Below are 20112 nucleotides of genomic sequence, written 5' to 3'. Positions count from 1 at the left end.
AGGACATGTTCAATGAGTTAATGCATGGCTCCAAGTGTGACAAGACGGAACTCAGAGCATGGAGGATTACACTGTCTGAGAACCTAGACATGGACAGGGAGGACAGGAAAGCATGCAGGGAACAAGAACGTGCCATGCAGAAAGAGATGCTATGGATTATGAAGGAGCAATCAGACATGTTGAGGTGTCTGGTTGAGGTTCAAAATACAACGGAGGGGACACACATAAGTGCATATAAGTGCCACATTACTCTGGCTCATTGCTGAAACTGGTTTTCAAAGCCTCATAGAGTCCCCTCAATGTGCTCTTCTTATTGCCCTGGTGTCAGGCTGCTCAAAATTAGCTGCCAGGCAATCAGCCTCAACCCCCTACCCCAGAGGAAACTTTTCTCCCTTTGTTTCACAGTTATTATGGAGCACACAGCAGGCAGCAATAACAAGGAGGATATTGCTTTCACTGAGGTCTAACCTAGTAAGCAGACTACGCCAGCAACCTTTTATATGTCCAAAGGCACATTCCACCACCATTATCCACTTGCTTATCCTATGGTTGAACTGGTCCTTATTGCTGCTGGTGTACGGCTTCATGAGCCATGGGAGAAAGGCGTAGGCTGGGTCTCCCAGGATCATAACTGGCATTTCAACATCACCAATGGTTATTTTGCAGTCTGGAAAGAAAGTCCCTGCTTGCAGCTTTCTGAACAGACCTGTGTTCCTAAAGATGTGCGCGTCATGCACCTTTCCCAACCATCTCAAGCTGATGTTGTTGAAATGGCCCCTGTGATCCACCAGCACTTGCAACACCATTGAGAAGTATGCCTTTCAGTTTACGTACTCTTTGGTAAGGTGCCAAGATAGGGATATGCATTCCGTCTATCGCCCCACTGCAGTTAGGTATCCCCATCATGGCAAAATCATCCACTATGACCTGCACATTGCCCAAAGTCACTACCCTTTTTAGCAGAAGTCTGTTGATGGCCCTGAAAATTTGGATCACAACAAGTCCACATGGGTAACCCAGGCTTGCAAAAAAGGCTTGGTTTGTTTGCTGTTGATTTCAGGGATGGAAGTAAGTGCATCATGGGAGGCTAACGCCATGTTCCCATAACCAGCTGCGCCAATGTTTTCGTCCCATAAGACATTGCAAGCCCAACACAAAATTCCACTCAGCTACATGCACTGTGGGTGCTCTTTGCATCGATGCAAGCCCTGCTAGTGAGGATGCATGCCACAGACACAATGAGCACAGTGTGGACATGCAAGATCAACTTGCTTAAATCGGAGGCTTGACATCTCCTTTATGCTCTCCTGATGTTTGAGGCTGCATTCAACTCCACACATAAGTCAGAGCCACCTCAGTCTGATGCAGCAGCCAGGAATTGCTAGAAGACAGAACTCTGACCAGACGCCTAACTGCACCTTTCAAAATACCCCTCGTCTGCCCTAAGCCAATTCTATAGCACCAAGGGATTTCCTTATGCTTGTAAAGTCCCCAGCTGGCCACTTCAACCACCTTTAAGGCTGGTTTGTGTCAGCGTTATGGCTCAAAGCAGCCACAGGGCAGCAGAAATGTATTTAAGGTGTGGTTGCTTCAGCACAATACAGAAATTGCATTTCCTGTGTGTTTGTGACAGTGAAAGAAAGTATCACTTGTATCCTCACTAGGATCAATGCGTGTTTACCTGAGCAAAGACTGAATAAACACACAAAACCTGGACCAAATATGTTATAGTCTCCACCCATTAATTTTATAGTTCTATTGAAAAAGCAATCCAGTTTCTTCTGATGAGAGTTGCTGTTCATAATCTTTCCTTAAAATAATTTTTTTTCAGTTCTTTTCTTAGGGATAGGATCATTAGACTGTAATTGCCGAAATACTCTCCCTTTTCAGTGGTTGAAAGAAGCCATTTCTATAGCCATAGAAAATGTTTTTTTTAAATATGCATGGATAAAGAAACTCACAAAACAAGGAGATAGTGAAAAAAATTGTCTCTTGTAACTTACTGTGCGTCCAAGAGCTTTTTATTATCTTTGCATTCATTCCACTTATGAGCTTCAGTCCACAAAGATTCACTTATTTAAAGTTTAAAACATGCTGATAGAATAATCATCTCTGCTAGAGATCCAGATCAGCCCAGGGGGATGTGGGATTTACAAAGATAAAATCCAAACATAAGAAAGAAATCAGTGTCTGAAGAATCTCACAAAAAAAGGGAAGCCTTAGAAGAATGGGAAAGAAGACTTACTAAAACTCCAGAAACTTAAAAGAGTCATAGAGGCCATTGTTCTCAGAAATGGAGCATAGAGGCTATTTGATCTTTTGCATTGAAGTTAACAGTAAGCATTATTTTAAAAATAAATATAAAAATCTGTATGATCTAATCTGTTTTCATTCAGTGGCTACATGAAAACAAACCTAAGAACTCTTTAGAACAAGATTGACCCATTATACCCACTTATTTTTGCATTTCTTGCTTCTTTTTGTCAATTTTTTCATTCCTCTATCTATTTGTTAATCTATACTCTGAAACAGCCTCTTGAACTCACTGAAGTGCTCTCCTCAGTCATTTTTGCCATCTATCTGATGGCTGTACTTTTCTCAAGAGGCATGCTCTTAACTCCTGTTACCATTAGTCTCTTGAGTAAAGAGTTGAGTATAATAGCTCCTGATATCTCCACCAATTCTTATGACAGATATGGCAATTTCCTGCAATATCCTGGACAAACTTTATTGAATCAAATTTAAATAACTTTGGAATCCAGGGTGTTATAAATGCAAAATGCATGTATTTTTGTGGGATTTTATGTAACATGTCAAGGGAGGAGACATGACTAATGTAAATCCTGGTGCATCAGAGGACTTTTAAACAATGGTACCAGACAAGAATGAACTTTTAGGTAAGTAGGTTTCCTAGGAAATACTTGGGAGGAAGGGAATGTAAATCCGACCTTTTGAAGCTATGTCCTGAGGAGAAATCCATTGTCTGTTGATTACCTGTTCACAAGCTCCCAAGATCAAAGGGCAAACTGTATAAAAGGAGTGACTCACAGATTCATGAGGATTCTTGTGAGCAAAAGCTGTTATGAACTTGAAACCACAGAAAACCCCCTGTGTGATCACCTGCCAGAGCCCTGCTGGGAATTGGGGTGATGTCTGAGAAGCTTACTAGCATGTGTGTAGGTTTTTACTGTGTTTAATGATTTTTTCTGTAATGCTTTCACCTTAAAAATAATGTACTTGCTTAGAAAGACTGTATGGTAACTTCTAACTTTGGGCAATTACACTGTTTTAGCCCCTGGGGAGAAAACAAAGCAGGCCAGCTTAGGCAGTTGAGGAACTCATAGTGTAGGCAGGGAACCCTGCTGGTCTCTGCTCAAGAGAGGTGATGGCTGAGGAGCTGAGAGCTGATAAGTGGGTGCCTTTGCTAGACCATAGAAGGGGAATAAAGGTGCAGGTGCCCTGAACTGTGACACCCTTTCGCCTAACTACTGTTGTCCTTTTTGCTCCAAATTTCCTGATGTTTAGACTTTAGTGTAAAATATTACAGATCAATTGGGGGAAAAGGTTTCAGGATGGGGGAACTCAATATCCTGGAAAGCTGGTAAGAGGATATAGGGGCTTTCACCCATGGATCAGCTGATCAAACACATCCCAAGTTGGTAGTGATGTCAAGTCACTATAGGTCCAATACTACAAGGTGCTGAGTACCCTCAATGCCTATTAAAGTCCATTTCCATTTTATTTAGCTCTAATCAAAGCTTTAATTTTCATTTGATCACTACATTACATTTATTGTAATAAAAATGTTGCAGCTTAATCAAGTTCCATTGAAGTCTAAATCATCTTAATCAAGCTCCTGACATGCAGCAGAATTCCACCAGTCCACCCAGCCCCAAAGCTCTGCAGTGGTGAGCCGATATAGCCTCGCCACACAATATGTGAAGTCCCTGGAATCAAGCCCAGTTTTCTAAGATGGTGGCAGAGAGAAAACTTCATTTGGTCTTTACCCTTCATTCCACTGTGTATTGAAAGCACATTATACAGGACCCAGGTTCAGGTCAGACTCAAGGAAGTGTAGCTCACAAAGTTAAGAGCAGAGTGAACAGTTAAAAGAGGAAAGTGCTGATTCTCCTCCCGCACAAGCACCAGCACCTACTCCAACCCTGATAATTCTTCTTACAGTCTGCAGGCTGGAATTGATGTTGACTGGATAAATAATGTACGGTAGGAAGGAAGAGCCCTCAATCACTGAGCCTATTGATTGCAGTAGGTAGGGGCACAACTTTAAGAGGAAAAACTTACTTCCTTGACTATTTCACGGAACATAACTAGGTGAAGGTGAAATGTTACCAAAATAAAAAAGTATTGTTACTGGGAACATTCTGTGGCCAGCAAGGCCAGCGGTCTTAGTCTTCATTAGTTAATGTTTAGAAATGGATTTATGCAGAAAATGAATCACAACAAACACTGTTCAGTATATATATATATATATACACACACACACACAGAGTCTAACTTTATTTAATTTCAAAATATAACTTGTTTTCTAAAGAAAATGTGATCTATGCTTTGTGGCATGCATTAAAACTACAGCAAACATATCAGGACACTATTCATAGATTTGCCACATTCATTTCTGTATCTGTGGGGCTCTTTTGGCTGGTACCTTCTAGGTTATCTCTTAAAAACATCTCTGAGTGCTACTGCTGCACTGCAGTTAATACAAAAGGAAGCAAAGCTGAAAAAACAACAACATTTAAATCCATTTGAGGCATTGATTTCATTTCAGCATTGCAACAGGCTTCAAAATACAGCTGAAAAAGAAAAGAAGAATTTTCACATGCATGTAACTAGAACACAAAAACCATATAGGACCAGATCCTCAGGTGGTATAAATAAGTATAGCTCCTCTGATGACAACAGAGCCACCCCAATATACACCACCCGAGACTCTGGCTGATAAATACACAATGTTCTGTAAAAACAAAAGGAGTACTTTTGGCGATCACCCCACTAGCATAATGTACCGTCTGCAAGAACTATGTTAATTTACCATAATAAATCATTAACTTTAATGGGACGATCCTGATGTGTGCATAACCATAACAGAGTAAATAGATAGAGAGACTGCTGAACTGGAATTAATTTGCAAACTGGATACAATTAATTTAGGCTTGAATAGAGACTGGGAGTGGATGGGTCATTACACAAAGTAAAACTATTTCCCCATGTTTATCCCCGCCCCCACTGTTCCTCAGATGTTCTTGTCAACTGCTGGAAATGGCCCACCTTGATTACCACTACAAAAGGTTCCCCCCCTCCCACTGGTAATATCTAACCTTAAGTGATCACTCTCGTTACAGTGTGTATGGTAACACCCATTGTTTCATGTTCTCTATGTATATAAATCTCCCCACTGTATTTTCCACTGAACACATCCGATGAAGTGAGCTGTAGCTCACAAAAGCTTATGCTCAAATAAATTGGTTAGTCTCTAAGGTGCCACAAGTACTCCTTTTCTTTTTGCGAATACAGACTAACACGGCTGCTACTCTGAAACCAGAGTAAATACTATAACCTTTGTCATTCTTCACCTCATCTTCCCTATTGCTTACTCCTGCTCGTGTCACACCTAAAAGTATATTGTAAGATATTTGGGGAAGGGACCATGTCTTTGAATACATAAGTGAGCTCACTTTCAATACATGCCTAGCTCACGTTTAGGTGCTGTAAAATTTGAAATAAAAGCTGTAAAAATAAGTAGAAATTCAAAAAGCATCTGTTTTAATTATGCAACCGATTTACCAAATTATCTTTAAGTTTATATTCTAAAGTGACTGTTTTTAACTGTAGGGTGCCATTAAGTAGAATTATATGTTAATGGATACTGTTGGAAAGGTCAGTCATAGATAGAACATAATCTTAATTAGTTCAATTTGGGTAAGAAAAAAATATACAGCTAAAACATTCTATTATATTACGTGAACACAGAAAACTTTCTTAAAGTGAAGTTAAAGTTGTGGGTAGTAGAACTGTTAGTATAACTCATTTTTCAGGCAGCTGACAGGTCCAAAAAACTGGGGAAAAATCATCTGGGGTCAACCCCAAACAAAAGTTTTTCAGCATGTGGCTAATCAAATAACAATAAGAATAAGAATTATTCAATTAAATTGATACAAATTTTCAAAATGTTCCAGTCGATCTTCACTTTTTTGCTGGAAATAAGATTCAGCTGAAACAGTTTGCCTAGCTTTAGTTGTGCGTACATTTTAGTGGTCAGATTGTAACCAAGACAGTTTAAGAAAAAATTTAATACTTGCCCTGGCAGCTGAACAGAAGCTCTCTCATTGGCAATCTGTAGGAGACAAAAACGGGGAAGAGAGAAAATGATGTGCAGAAAAGAACAGAAGCTGCAGTATGGTATATAGGCCTAATCTTGCAAACACTTTGTGTGTGGATAACTTTACCCATACAAGGACAGTCTCATCTTTTTAAAAACGAAGTTCTCTGCACTCATGATCACCAAACTATTAATTACACCTATTGAGTTAAATAGGATTATTCAAATGAGTAAAGTTGCTCACTTGTGTGTTTGCAGGATCATGCCTTTTATAGTAGAAATCAATTCCAGCAGATACAGTTTGATTATTAACTCAGAGAACACATGGACAGATACAAATTAATGTGAAGTCTAATTAGTTATACATCAGTATACTTCACATTGGTGAAGGTTTTATGTTATCATTTAAAATACTTGTTTCAGAGCAGTTTCCCTCTTCTGAAGACAGTATAAAATACTCCTATTATTATTTAAATATAACCAGTGCAAAAGCCATGTGTGAAAAACAGACTGAATTTAGGGGTATGGCAGTTAGGATAACATGCTGGTGTTTCACACTTAATCTATGTCAGAGTTACATGGTACATGCATTACTATCTTTTCAGAGATTTTGCATTTGAACTGACTGTGGAAAGTGGCTAAGTAACGTCTTCCCTGTAATTTTTAATCTAGACAATATTTTAGGAATACAAAATATAAAAATACAGAAGTATAAAGCAATACTTATTTTTTCCTCTAATATTATGATGTCCTAATAATAGCCTTGCATCACAATATACTAATAACAACAACTAATTTTCTGCTTTCCTAAAGCATGTACAAATGTCATTGAAGCTGGCAAAGAGTATTGACCAAATTCTGCTCTATTACATTCTTGTAGATACAGAGTAATTCCATTGATCTCAGTGGATTTATTTGAGATTTACACAGATGCAAATGAAGATAATTTGTGCCTACTTGCTTTTTAATGCACACTAGGAGAACGTAGGCCATTGTCCCCCTCTAGAGGCTGGTCCATTAAAAAAGATAATGAGCCTGCTACAGTTAATACCCGAGGGTCTTAGTCCTTTAGCTTAAGTGGTAGAGGCTTATACTTTTAGTGTTCATTTAGAGGTTCATTATATTTTCATTTCGCTAAATTGTTACAGAAATGTTGAGTAGACCTACTGCTGCAGGCCTTGCTCAGTCAGAATGCACTGGTGTCAATGGAAGTTTTGCTTCAGGGAGGGATGATACAGTTTGACCCAAAAGAGTGTTACCTCTTTTTGACCTGAGCAGCTAGTCAAAAGTTCAGGGCCTTGGAATGTTCCAGCTGGGAATAGAAATTGATGATGGAGCCTAGAATTTACTTGGATACAATCTTCTTTATTTACAAGGAATGTACAAAATCCTGCATCTGAGAATGCAGGAGGAACCAAAGGCAAAAAGGAGCAGTTTCTTACCTTATAGGCCCATGCTTCTTTTCAGCCAGCACCCCTGACCTAGAATCTCTCTCGAGGTTTCCCTCAGGATTGCATCATGCTTAAAGGCTTCTGCTTGGATTTCTTCAGGCTGTCTCTGTCTCTGTCTCTCTCTAGTTCGGTGTTCCGCTATGCTCCCAGCCATAAAGCTACCACCGCTCGTTTGGGGTGGGTTTTTGTTTGGCTTTTTTATCACCGGGAGAGCTCTCCCCGGGCATTCAAGTGTGTCTACACTGCCCACATCACAGAGCTGCCACGGCTGCGCTGTAAAGTGGGTAGTGTAGACATACCCATAGTATACTGGTATTCCTAGACTGGTAAAGTACTCTGTAGACGTGTCCTAAGAGTAATGAACAATAGCACTATGGCCTATATTCAGACTTCCATAGGGTTTATACATTGCACACCTTTTCCCATTAAATTCAGTCATGAAATATTGCCACTGGCTACAGTGAGAGCAGGACTGGGCCTCCTTGCTTAAAGTCTCATGAACTTACATGAATGACTGTGACATGATGGGTTAGATCCTGGCTACAGATAAGTCAATGGAGCCAGGATTTGCCCCTTTTCTCTGTGTGTGCACGCGCGTGTGTGTGTGTGTATGCGCATGCTCAAACCTTACCCCTTTTCCATCTACACACAAATCATGCTAACCCAGGGCTCAGAACCAGGGTCCCAGGACTTCATGGGATCTGTCTACACAGCAAAGAAAAACCTACAGTTGGCTCAAGCCAGCTGACTCACGCTCATGGGGCTGGGTCTGTGGGACTGTTTCATTGCTTTGTAGACATCTTGGCTTAGGCCTGAACTCTTGGACCCTCCCACCCCATAGAGTCCTGGAATCCAGGCTCCAGACCAAGCCCAGAAGTCTACACAACAATGAAACAACCCCCCAGCCCAAGCACTGAGAGCCTGAGTCAGCTGACCCAGGCTAGCTACGGGTATCTAATCGCAGTGTAGACATATCCATTGAGATCACAGACAGAATAACAAATGCATTAACTCAGGAAAGATCAGATGTACCTAGGCTGTCATTATAACAGAATTCCAAGACCCTTATATGTTTTAATATGATGATGATAAGCACACATGCTCAATGCCTGCAGACGCTTTATGACTCCATGTGGATATGATTTTCAGCGATTCAATAGCCAGACTCAGTTCAAGGCATTATTAGAGTAACTGTAATATAATATGTGCATCATAACCCTGGCACACTATAGACTGGGGTACAGTAACATATGATGACAACTAATTAGAATTACTGCTGTACCTATTAGCTGGTTTTTGCAGGAGCATCCCCCACGTCCACGCTGAGTGAAAAGCGTTCAGTGCAGAGAGGGCTTTCGCTGCCTGGAAGTTTTCCTTTGCTTGTCTTTTTGCTTTCACAGGTGGGAGGCAAATCTGATTTACTTGGTGCTACTGCAGAATGAAACTAAAGTGGCATGAAAAATAAAACACAGTTATTCTGAATCCAGCTTGGGACCTTTTTTTAAAATTAACACTTCCCTTGGGGGAAAATAAAATGAGTTACAAAATGAGGGGCTGGCAACCACGCACACACTCTGCCTCATCCAAAAAAAAAAAAAGACAAAGTTGTTGGTGTTTCCTACAGCAACAGACTATTTAAAGTTCCTTATTCTCATGCTGATACAACTGATTTCTTCTCATCATATCATGTGTCTTTTTTTTAAAAAGTATGTAGTTATAGATGATTGTAGATATAGAGAACCCTACTGGTGAGAGCAGAGACAGGAGACAGCAGGGTCTGGGGTGCTCATTACAGCAGAAAGAGCAATGTTGGTCTTCTCAGTTGATTACCTGACACCCATAGTTTATACTATTAGGAAAAGTTGGTGGTGTATTTCTTAACTTTCTAAAAAAGTACTAGTAAAACAGATGCTTAATTCCTGCACCTTAAAACATGCTGGGCCAGGTCCTGGCTCCTCTTTCTCACTGCAGTGAAAAGGAGGCAGAAAGCTGCATAATTCTTCAGATGGGGATTCCCAAGGGTAGGGCGAGTCTCCAGGTAATAGGAGGCAAGGCCACAGTGCTGCCACATTCCAGCAAAACGCCATCCAGCGGAATGTCCCAAGGGAGTCATTACGAGTCAGTGCAATTTAGAAGAGTGCTGAGGTTTCTCTTAGTTGCACCAGGGCCAGGTCCTGGCCAGCTACAGGACTGGGATAAAGGGACTATTTCCTGCACCACCACAACTTATGTCACTTTCTTGGTCCTCAGGCTTCTCCCTTTGTGTGTGCCCCCTGCAGCAGCCTTTGGCAATGAACCGCAATGGAAGAGGACACCTCTGTCTGTATCCTTCTGACTGATGCTGAATGGGGGACTCTAGGCACACCTTGTATGCTCTCTACTTCTTCCTAGGCATTGAAGGACTTTGCTCTCTCCCAGGAGGGTCTTTGTGAAGTTAGCTAGCCCACAGTCCACAAGTCACATCGTGTTAAAAATAAGATTTATTAAAAAGTCAGAGAAAATCAAATTGGGCCTGAGTGGGTTAACCCTAGGAGAGCTGAGAGTCAGCGGGCCCCTGGTTCCCTCCCAGGACTGGCTGCTCAAACTCCAAGCTGGGGCTGGATAGAAAGCACTGATGGGGAGAAATTCAGCTTGCAGCAGCTTAACCCTCCCCCCTCTCCTCCTCCTCTTACATGGCTGGAGAGTATGGCAAGAGGGAGAAGGGAATTTGCAGGAGGGGGTCAGGGCTCTGGGCTGGGGGTGCAGGCTCTGGGGTGAGGCCAGGGATGAGGGGTTTGGGATGGGGCTCAGGACTGGAGCAGGGGATTGGGGTATGGGGTTGGGGCGTGAACTTACCTCTGGCAGCTCCCGGTCAGCCAGGATGCAGAGGCAGGCTTCCCTCCTGTCCCCCCGGAAGCAGCCAGCAGCAGGTTCAGCTCCTAAGTGGAGGCGCGCAAGCAGCCTCACACGGCTCTCGCCTGCAGGTACTGCCCCTCCCCCCAGCTCCCATTGGCCAGAAATCAGCCAATGGGAGTGCAGAGCTAGTGCCTGGGGCAGGGGTAGTGCGCGGAGCCCTGTGGCCCCCCTGCTTAGAAGCCAGATCTGCTGCTGGCCACTTCCAGGGCACAGCGTGGTGTCGGAACCGGTAGGCACTAGTCTGCCTTAGCCGGGCAGCACTGCCAACAGGACTTTTAGCGATGCTGACCAGAGCCCCTAGGGTCCCTGGGTGCTAAGCAAGGTGACCCAGTGCCTTACATGCCGCAACCCCGTACTGGGTTGCAACCCAAACTTTGAAAAATACTGGTCTAGTGGCTAGAGCACTAGACTGGGTCTCAGAAGACCTAGTTTCTATTCCCAGCTCAGCCACTGGGTGACCTTGGGTTAGTTACTTCCCCTCTCTGTGCCTCTGTTTCTCCATCTATAAAATGGGAATAATGATCTTGATCTCCTTTGTAAAGTGCTTTGAGATCTACTGATGAAATGCACTATATAAGAGCTAGGTATTATTATTATGTTCTGTCCCAAGAGCAGCATGTAGAGGAAAGCATCAGCTCTCATATGATGTGTGTATAATCTGGGATGATACGCATCAGGTTCATACAGTTTAGAGATTAAAGAGACCTATATTAGTTCATTAAATCCATCCCCCAGCAAATGCAAGACCTAGTCCACTCAATACTTATAATGCACTGTTACTGAATTTTACCTTAGCTGAGGAAATGATGCTGGGCAACACATGCTGTAGCAAGCTGCCTGTTGTCCCCGTATTTTAAAAGAGGGTTCTGTAGGTGTTCTCCCAAGTTCAGCGTATTCATACCCCCCAGGAGCTGCTGTAAAAGCAGTATCTTCTGGTATTTTAGAACAGGAGCTACTGCTTTACCACAGTCACTGCAGAGTGGGAAATGCTGGATTTTCAGATGGAGCTCCCTGTATATGTTTTACTAGTTCTCATTCTGAGTCATTTAACCTTCCACAAGCACAAATCAGAAACATGGACCACAATGCTACCTGAGCTCCTCGAAGAACACAGGATCCAAAACCACACTATATTTGTTTGTTAATAGCAGTGAAACACAGCCATTTACACAGTCCATGTGTTGGGCCAAAATCCTTTCTGCTGGTACACTTTTTGTACCTCTGAGGCCACCATATGTTATGTTAACTGCAAAAGCCAGTCTGAGCTGGTGCTCATAGATAGCATGCCTGTAGTAATAAAATGTAAATGTCATTCAGTTACCTCCTTGGAGCTGAGTGCTTTGTTTTCTGGAATAGGCACTATGGGATGACTGGGCTGCAGAGCCGAGATGCCAAGGATGTCACGAGAGAGAGCGAGAGAGTAAGTGAAAAAATATTCAGTTATAAGTTAAGTTTTAGTAGACATCTGAACAACATCATCAAAGTGCCTTAACAACTAACATGCACAGGGCAGCTATGTACCCAGTTCCCACGGACTTTCAGTGGGTTCTGGGCACCTAACTGTTCTTAGGGTATGTCTACACTGCAAGTGAAGGTGTGATTGTAGCATGGGTGGGCCTACCCTAGGGTGACCAGTGTGAAATATCAGGACAGGGGTGGAGGGTAATAGGGGCCTATATAAGAAAAAGGCCCAAATATCAGGACTGTCCCTAAGAAATCGGGACATCTTCTCACCCTAGCATACCAATGCTAGCTAGATTAAAGCACAAGTAGTAGTGGCAGACTAAAATGGTGGTACAGGTTTCAGCATGGGCTAGCTGCCTGAGTATAAACCATGGGTGGAGCAAGGACACTAGATATGTGCTCAGGTTGCTAGCCAGCTTGTGCCACTTTGTATTACTCTTGTTATCCATGCTAGCTACGTTACAGCTAGCATGGGTATGCCTATCTGTGCTACAATCACACTTTCACTCTCTGTGCAGAGTGAAGTGAACTCTTTGTTCCTTTGAAAATCTCTGGCCCAAGATATAGGCTAGTTTCCATCTAATCACATTGTCATATCATTTAAAAAAACACTCGTCACTCTGAAATGACTCAGTCAGAATCCTAGCAAGGACAAATGCCTATGTAAAGGGAAGGTTTAGTATGAGACAATGCACGTGCAAGTACTTAGAACTCTAATCATTTTATTTCCAACACTTAGCATTTACACCTTCCTAAACAGCTCCCAGGAGAGCTCTCCTTAACCTTGGCTTTCAAAGACACTGGTCTTATAATTCTTTAACTAAAAATACCATTGAACAATTATTTGTACATTCAGAGGGAGGGTTTGTGTCATGGTGATTCTTTAACATTGTGTGATTTGTACCTGAGTACTGAAGACCTGATCCAAACTCCATTTAAATTAATGTAAAGACTTCCAGTGACTTCACGGGGCTTTGGATCAGGCCCGAAGCAAATACATAAACCAAACCATACAGAGATAATGGTAGGTTCACAGGACTGCAATGTTTTAATAATCAGATGAAATACAGATCTCATATTTTTAATTTTGTTCAGTAAAGTTCTCTGAATGGATTGGTTTTATGGATTTAGCTTTACATAAACCCAGTTTTCAGTGTGTCAAAATCACTGCTCTGTGTCAGCAAAAACAACGAGGAGTCCTCATGGCACCTTAGAGACTAACAAATGTATTTGGGCATAAACTTTTGTGGGCTAAAACCCACTTCATCAGATGCATGGAGTGAAAAATACAGTAAGCAGTATAAATATTACAGCACATGAAAAGTTTCCAAACCACCATTAACGGCCCACACTTTGCATAATTACATTAGGCCCTCAGAGTTATATTGTATATTTCTAGTTTCAGATACAAGAGTGATACATTTATACAAATAGGATGACCACACTCAGCTGATTATAAGATTTGTAATGATACTTTACAAGAGACCTTTTGCATGAAGCATATTCCAGTTACATTATATTCACACTCATTGGCATATTTTTATAAGATCATATAGTGTGTCATACCCTCCTCCTGAACTTACTGCCAGAAACTTGGACACTGACCATGGTGGAGGCAGTATACCTAAAATTCCTCTTTGGGCTCCCCTCTGGGGCAGACACTCCTGTGTTCCCCAAAAGGGAAAGAGACACTGATCCAGCTGTGGGCTCACAGCTACCAACAAAGACAGACCTTTCACTGGCCAACAAAATCTGCCCCCCCCCTTCACTCAGGTTGGACTTGCTTCTGGTGAGAGAGTCCTCGGGGTTTGTTCCCACCGCAGCTGTCACCAGGACCCCAACTTCCAGCTCCAGGGTACATGTCTCTGTGCACCTCTTCCACTCCATTACAGCCAGTTCATGCTTCTGGGTCTTAATTGCTTTGTCTTCTAAGTCCAGGGTTCGCTGGTGGGCAGCCTGTTATTTTTCCAGGGCAGCCTTTTCCAGGGCAGCCTTAGCACATCAATTTCCATTAGTTTTCCCTTTAGACCATCACTCGATGAGCTGGGATACCACAGAGAACCCCCTCCTGCCAGAACAGGCACCCCTGCACTCCTGTCTTGCTAATTTAAGACACTCCAGTCAGCTTTAGCACAGACACAGAGGTTGGGCCACACCCATCTGCAGTTCATTGAAACTGAGATGCACTCAGATCCGGGGCTTCTTAGGTAAAAGAGACTTTCACAACACCCAGTGTTCAGCCTTTCTGGGCAATTTGCAACCCGTACAGTTTTAGCTTCTTCTGATCTTCCCTCTTACTTATTTTGCTTCTTTTTCTGTCCCTACTTCCCTTACCCGAAATAAGCAACCAGAAAATAACAAACCAGTAACCACTTTATCTGGTCTCCAGCCATCACACTTAAAACTCACTTAAAATCATGACCAGTGTCTCAAAGCAATCAGCTGTGCACAAATCCTGCTCGACTACACCGCTGTGATGGGTGGGATCACAGAAACCCCCTTGGGAGCTGCCACCTGATGTGCCAAGACTACTTCTGCCCCTGCTTTCCTGCCCAGTCAGCTTAGGACTCCAGTGCCGTGCCTGGTTTGAGCCAGACCCGCTAGCCTGCTCCAAACCCAGACCCAGGTCTGAACCACATCCCCTAACAGCTGTAGGCTTAACTGAAAGCAGCTTACAGAAGTGTTCCTGTCTTTGACACTCAGATGCCCAACTCCCAGTGGGGTCCAAACCCTAAATAAATCCGTTTTACCCGGAATAAAGCTTATACAGGGTAAACTCATAAATTGTTCAGTCTCTATAACACTGATAGAGAGATATGCACAGCTGTTTGCCTCCCCAAGTATTAATACATACTCTGGGTTAATTAATAAGTAAAAAGTGATTTTATTAAATACAGAAAGTAGGATTTAAGTGCTTCCAAGTAGTAACAGACAGAACAAAGTTAATTAACAAGCAAAATAAAATAAAACACGGAAGTCTAAGTCTAGTACATTAATAAAACTGAATATAAAAAAATCTCACCCTTAGAGATGCTTCAATAAGTTTCTTTCACAGACTGGACACCTCCCTAGTCTGGGCACAATCCTTTCCCCTGGTACATCCCTTGTTCCAGCTCAGGTGGTAACTAAGTGATTCCTCATGATGGCTGCCTCACTTTGTTCTGTTCCACCCACTTACATATCTTTTGCATAAGACGGGAATCCTTTGTCCCTCTCTGGGTTCCCGCCCCCTCCATCTCAATGGAAAGCACCAGGTTAAAGTTGGATTCCAGTTCAGGTGACATGATCACATGTCACCGTAAGACTTCATTACCCACTTGCCAGCACACCCGTATACAGGAAGACTTACAAGTGAAACAGAGCCATCTAGATTGTCCTGGTTAATGGGAGCCATCAAGATTCCAAACCACCATTAATGGCCCACACTTTGCATAATTGCAATAGGCCCTCAGAGTTACATTTTATATTTCTAGTTTCAGATACAAGAGTGATACATTTATACAAATAGGATGACGACACTCAGTAGATTATAAACTTTGTAATTATATTTTACAAGAGACCTTTTGCATGAAGCATATTCCAGTTACATTATACAGTATTCACACTCATTAGCATATTTTTATAAAAAATCATATAGAGTGTGTCACACACATGTTATTTTGCAAGGACTGTGCAATCAATGTGGGTGGTTGCTGTAGATGAATTGCTTTCTATTTACCTACCAGACAGCAAGTAAGTACTCTGGGGAGTATGAAACACCCACAGCGTGTGCAAAAAAAGCAGTTGATGGGGAAGGTGGAGAGCTGAGACTGTGACTATCATTTGTCTCCATTAAGAAAAAACCCCCACTATGTACAAACTGTGCACATAGCTAACCTAAGAAAAATGTGCTTTTATTACTATTCCCTTGTCCTATCGTCTCTTCTCATTACTTACTGCCCACTCATCTTTAAGTTTCTTCTCCAAGCCCAGGCACAAATCTGCCCTGTTCTACTCCCTAAATCTCATCCCCTATGTCCCTCCTTGGCCCCCCCACAATAATCCCAATCTCCCTACCACCACACCCATCTTTGTCTCCTTCTCTTACTCTCATTTGTGTGCCTTCTTGTAAAAGTGAAAAGCCACAGTGCACGAGGAACTCACGCAGGGAAAGAATACACTCCAGAACTTATCCCTGAGCTTTCTATACATACTACCGGTGCATATGCTGTACTAATGGCTTTAGTTTAAGGGAAGCAGGTGAGGAAGAGTGGGAATGAACAAAGACTTAACTGCTTAATGAATATTTCAGTGAAAGAATAAAGGAAATAATGATAATACAGTATTGAGCAGAGGAGGGCAAATGTTCCGGCCCGTGGGACCGTCCTGCCCAGCCCTTGAGCTCCTGGCCGGGGAGGCTAGCCCCTGGCCCCACCCCGGCTGGCCCCCCTCCCCCGCAGTCAGACCGCCACGCGGGAAGCGCAGCTGGCTACGTCCAGGCAGTGGGGTTGCGAGCTCCTACCGCTCTGAGCAGCATGGTAAGGGGGCGGCAGTGGCGGTGCGCAGCAGCAAAGGGCGTTGGATGGGAGGTCCCAGGGAGCAGTCAGGGGACAGGGAGCAGGGGGCGGTTGGATGGGGCAGAGGTTCTGGGGTGGGGCAGTCCGGGGTCGGGGAACAGGGTGGGTTGGATAAGGCATGGGAGTCCCGGAGGGCCTGTCAGGGGGCGGGGATGTGGATAGGGGTCAGGGCAGTCAGGGGACAAGAAGCAGGGGGGGTTGGTTAGGGTTGGGGGTGCCGGGAGGGGGTGGTCGGGGACAAGGAGAGTGGGGGTGTTGGATGGGTCGGAGGTTCTGAAGGGGGCAGTCAGGGGGTGGGAAGTGGGTGGGGGAGAGTAGGGGCAGGGGCCAGGATCTTTGGGGGGCACAGCCTTCCCTACCTGTCCCTCCATACAGTTTCGCAACCCAATGTGGCCCTCGGGCCAAAAAGTTTGCCCACCCCTGGTATTGAGACTTCAGTGGATTGTGCATCCAATAATAGTACCCTATTTCCAACTTCTGAAGTGTAAAAAGCCTTAAGCACTGTCACGCGAGACCCTATGTGGCCTAGTGGCTATGGCATTGGATTTGAAATCCAGAGACCTGACTTGGCCACTAATGTGCTGTCTGACCGTGGGGAGTCAAGTCCCTTGTCCGGGTCTCTCTTTGCCCTCCTACCCTTTATCTGCTTTGTGCCTTTAGACTAAGCTTCAGAGCAGGGGCACGGATTGTGTCTCACTGTGGACTCATGCAAGCCTCTTGGTCTCACCGTCTCTTCTTTCAAATCCCTCTTTAGTACCTATTTCTGTTGTGATGCCTCTAAGACGGGGTGGGCAAAGTTTTTCGCCCGAGGGCCACATTGGGGTTGCAAAACTGTATGGAGGCTCAGGTAAGGAAGGCTGTGCCTCCCCAAACAGCCTGGCCCCTACCCCCTATCCATACCCTCTCACTTTCCTCCCCCTGACTGCCCCCCTCAGAACCCCTGACCCATCCACCCCCCTCGCTCCTTGTCCCCTGACCGCCCCCTCCTGGGACCCCCCCCCGCCCCAACCGCTCTCCCAGGACCCCACCCCCTATCCAACCCCCCCTTGCTCCACGTCCCCTGACTCCCCCAACCCCTAATCACACCCCCCGCCCCCTGACAGGCCCCCCGGGACTCCCATGCCTATCCAACCCCCCTTGCTCCCCATCCCCTGACCACCACCCCCTGCAGAACCTCCGCCCCATCCAACTCCCCCTGCTCCCTGTCCCCTGACTGCCCCCCAGGACCCCCTGCCCCTTATCCAACCCGCCCCCCCTCCCTGCCCCCTTCCCATGCTGCTCAGAGCACCAGGAGCTCACAGCCTCACCACCCGGCTGGAGCCAGCCACACTGCCCGGCAGGAGTGGTGGTGGCGTGGCAAGGTGAGGCTGCAGGGGAGTGGGAACAGCCAGGGAGGGGCCGGGGGCTAGCCTCCCCACCTGGGAGCTCAAGGGCCGGGCAGGACAGTCCTGCGGGCCAGATGTGGCCAGTAGTTTGCCCACCTCTGAGCTCACAGCACAGAGAGAAGGTCAGTAGGTTACAAAATAACACAGTACTTTCCACTTACAGCAAACAGGCCTTCTCATCAGAGAAGCTCAACGTGCTTTCCAAAAAAACCCAAACCTAATTAAGCCTCAGAACCCCCCCATTGTGAGATAGGGAATTATTCTTCTTATCCTTAAAATCAGGCTAAAATTACGAACTTGGAATTTGACCAGGATTAGTTGTATTTTATGAGCTTTTTAATTGAAGTTGAAAGTAGAGATAATTAAGACCACATTTCAGAGTCCAAATTACATCAATACTACTAATAAAACTAAAGTGAATTTTAATTGTACGCATTTGTTCTTTGAAATGTGATGTTTCCAAAGGTGTCTTAGGTCTCTCTGCTGTTTTCTTTTTCTTAGAATCCCTGAAGACTTATTTATACACCAAATAATAGGGGGGAATTCTCTGGAAGCTTCTACATTCCAACAGGCCAAAGATGCAAAGTTTATATATGCACCTAAAGCTAAGCTTCCCTAGAGCTCATGGTTGTTTGTTCTGGGTCTTTGGCTCAGTTTAGTATCAATAGAGCAAGCATCGATGATGTTCTGAAACATCCCGCGTTTTTCCAGAGTTTGGGAGTGTTTGAATCTGCGGGGTTGATTCAGGTCCATCTTTTCAACAAAGAAGAATCAAGGTATCATATTTGTTTCCTTTGTAGCTCTCTTGCCCACAAAAGTTTGCTTGATTGGCCTCATTCAAGGCATTTATTTCTATTTTCCTGCTCAAAGGCTTTCTAATCAGCAAAATAATTCCTGTGGTCACTTCCAATTTTTTTCGTCTGACTAAGGAAAATATTGCCCTGTGCTGGAATTCCACCCTACAGAACCATTTCTACTAGAAACTGGCTTTTGTTTCCCATCTTCTATAAGTACTTTAGCTTCCAAGGTTTAATGGAAACGGAATTGGAGACGCATCACATTGGCCACAGAATTAAAATTGAGGAACAGAGGCAGGTATTAGGACAGGAGTAGTGTTTTTGTTTGTTTTCCTTTTGGCTTTCCTCCTGGAATCAAGTGCGCAGATATCACATGATAATCAGGGTATCAATAAGTATATAAATAAATAAATAAATGATATTACAGGCACAACTGCAAACTATCCTTCTGCGAAGTAAAGATAGAAACAATAGTAAAAAGGCCTATATGGCTCCATCCAGAATTCTTTAATGACCTGAAAATTAAAAAGGAATCCTACAAACAATTAAAACATGGACAAATTGTGAAGGAGGAGTACAAAAGAATAGCACAAGTATGTAGGGAGAAAATCAGAAAGGCTAAAAGCACATGAGTTATAACTAGAAAGGAATATAAAAGGCAATAAAAAGAGGTTCTATATGTACATTAGGAGCAAGAGAAAATGAAGGAAAGCGTAGATCCTCTACTTAGTGGGAAAGGATTGCTAATAAGGGATGACATACAGAAGACTGAGGTGTTCATTGCCTATTTTACTTGTCTTCACTAAAAAAATTAATTGTGAACAAATACTTTACACAATTAAAATTAAGGGGGAAGGAGTGCAAGCCCAAATAGGGAAAGAACAGGTTAAAGAATATTCAGATAAGTTAGACGTATTTAAGTCTGCAGGGCCTGTTGAAATTCACCCTCAGGTATTTAAGGAACTAGCTCAAGTAATCTCAGAACTGTTAGGGATTATCTCTGAGAACTCAGAGGATGGGTGAGGTCCCAGAGGACTGGAGAAGGGCAAACATAGTGCCCATTTTTAAAAGGGGGAACAAATTGGAAATGGAAAATTATTGACCAGTCAGCCTAACTTCAATACCTGGAAAGATACTGGAACAACTCATCAAACAATCAATTTGTGAGCACCTAGAGAATAATAGGATTATAAAATAGAGCCAAAATGAATCTCTCATGAACAA

At 43.6% G+C, this 20112-nt stretch overlaps 1 protein-coding gene across 1 annotated transcript in view; it reads right to left on the bottom strand.

Annotated features, from left to right (window-relative positions):
* Positions 1-9076: 9076 nt before the first annotated feature.
* Positions 9077-20112, bottom strand: part of MLIP (muscular LMNA interacting protein) — a 169796-nt gene continuing 158760 nt past the window's right edge. Inside the window, exons 13-14 of the mRNA XM_073335117.2 lie at positions 12008-12061; positions 9077-9235 (exon numbers count right to left, since the gene is read on the bottom strand). Coding sequence (XP_073191218.2) covers positions 9077-9235; positions 12008-12061 — 213 coding nt within the window. The remainder of the gene's footprint in view (positions 9236-12007; positions 12062-20112) is intronic.

Source organism: Lepidochelys kempii, chromosome 3 (assembly GCF_965140285.1).
Source record: "Lepidochelys kempii isolate rLepKem1 chromosome 3, rLepKem1.hap1, whole genome shotgun sequence".
NCBI classification, from domain to species: domain Eukaryota; kingdom Metazoa; phylum Chordata; order Testudines; family Cheloniidae; genus Lepidochelys; species Lepidochelys kempii.
This window is presented reverse-complemented; position numbering and strand designations above follow the sequence as displayed.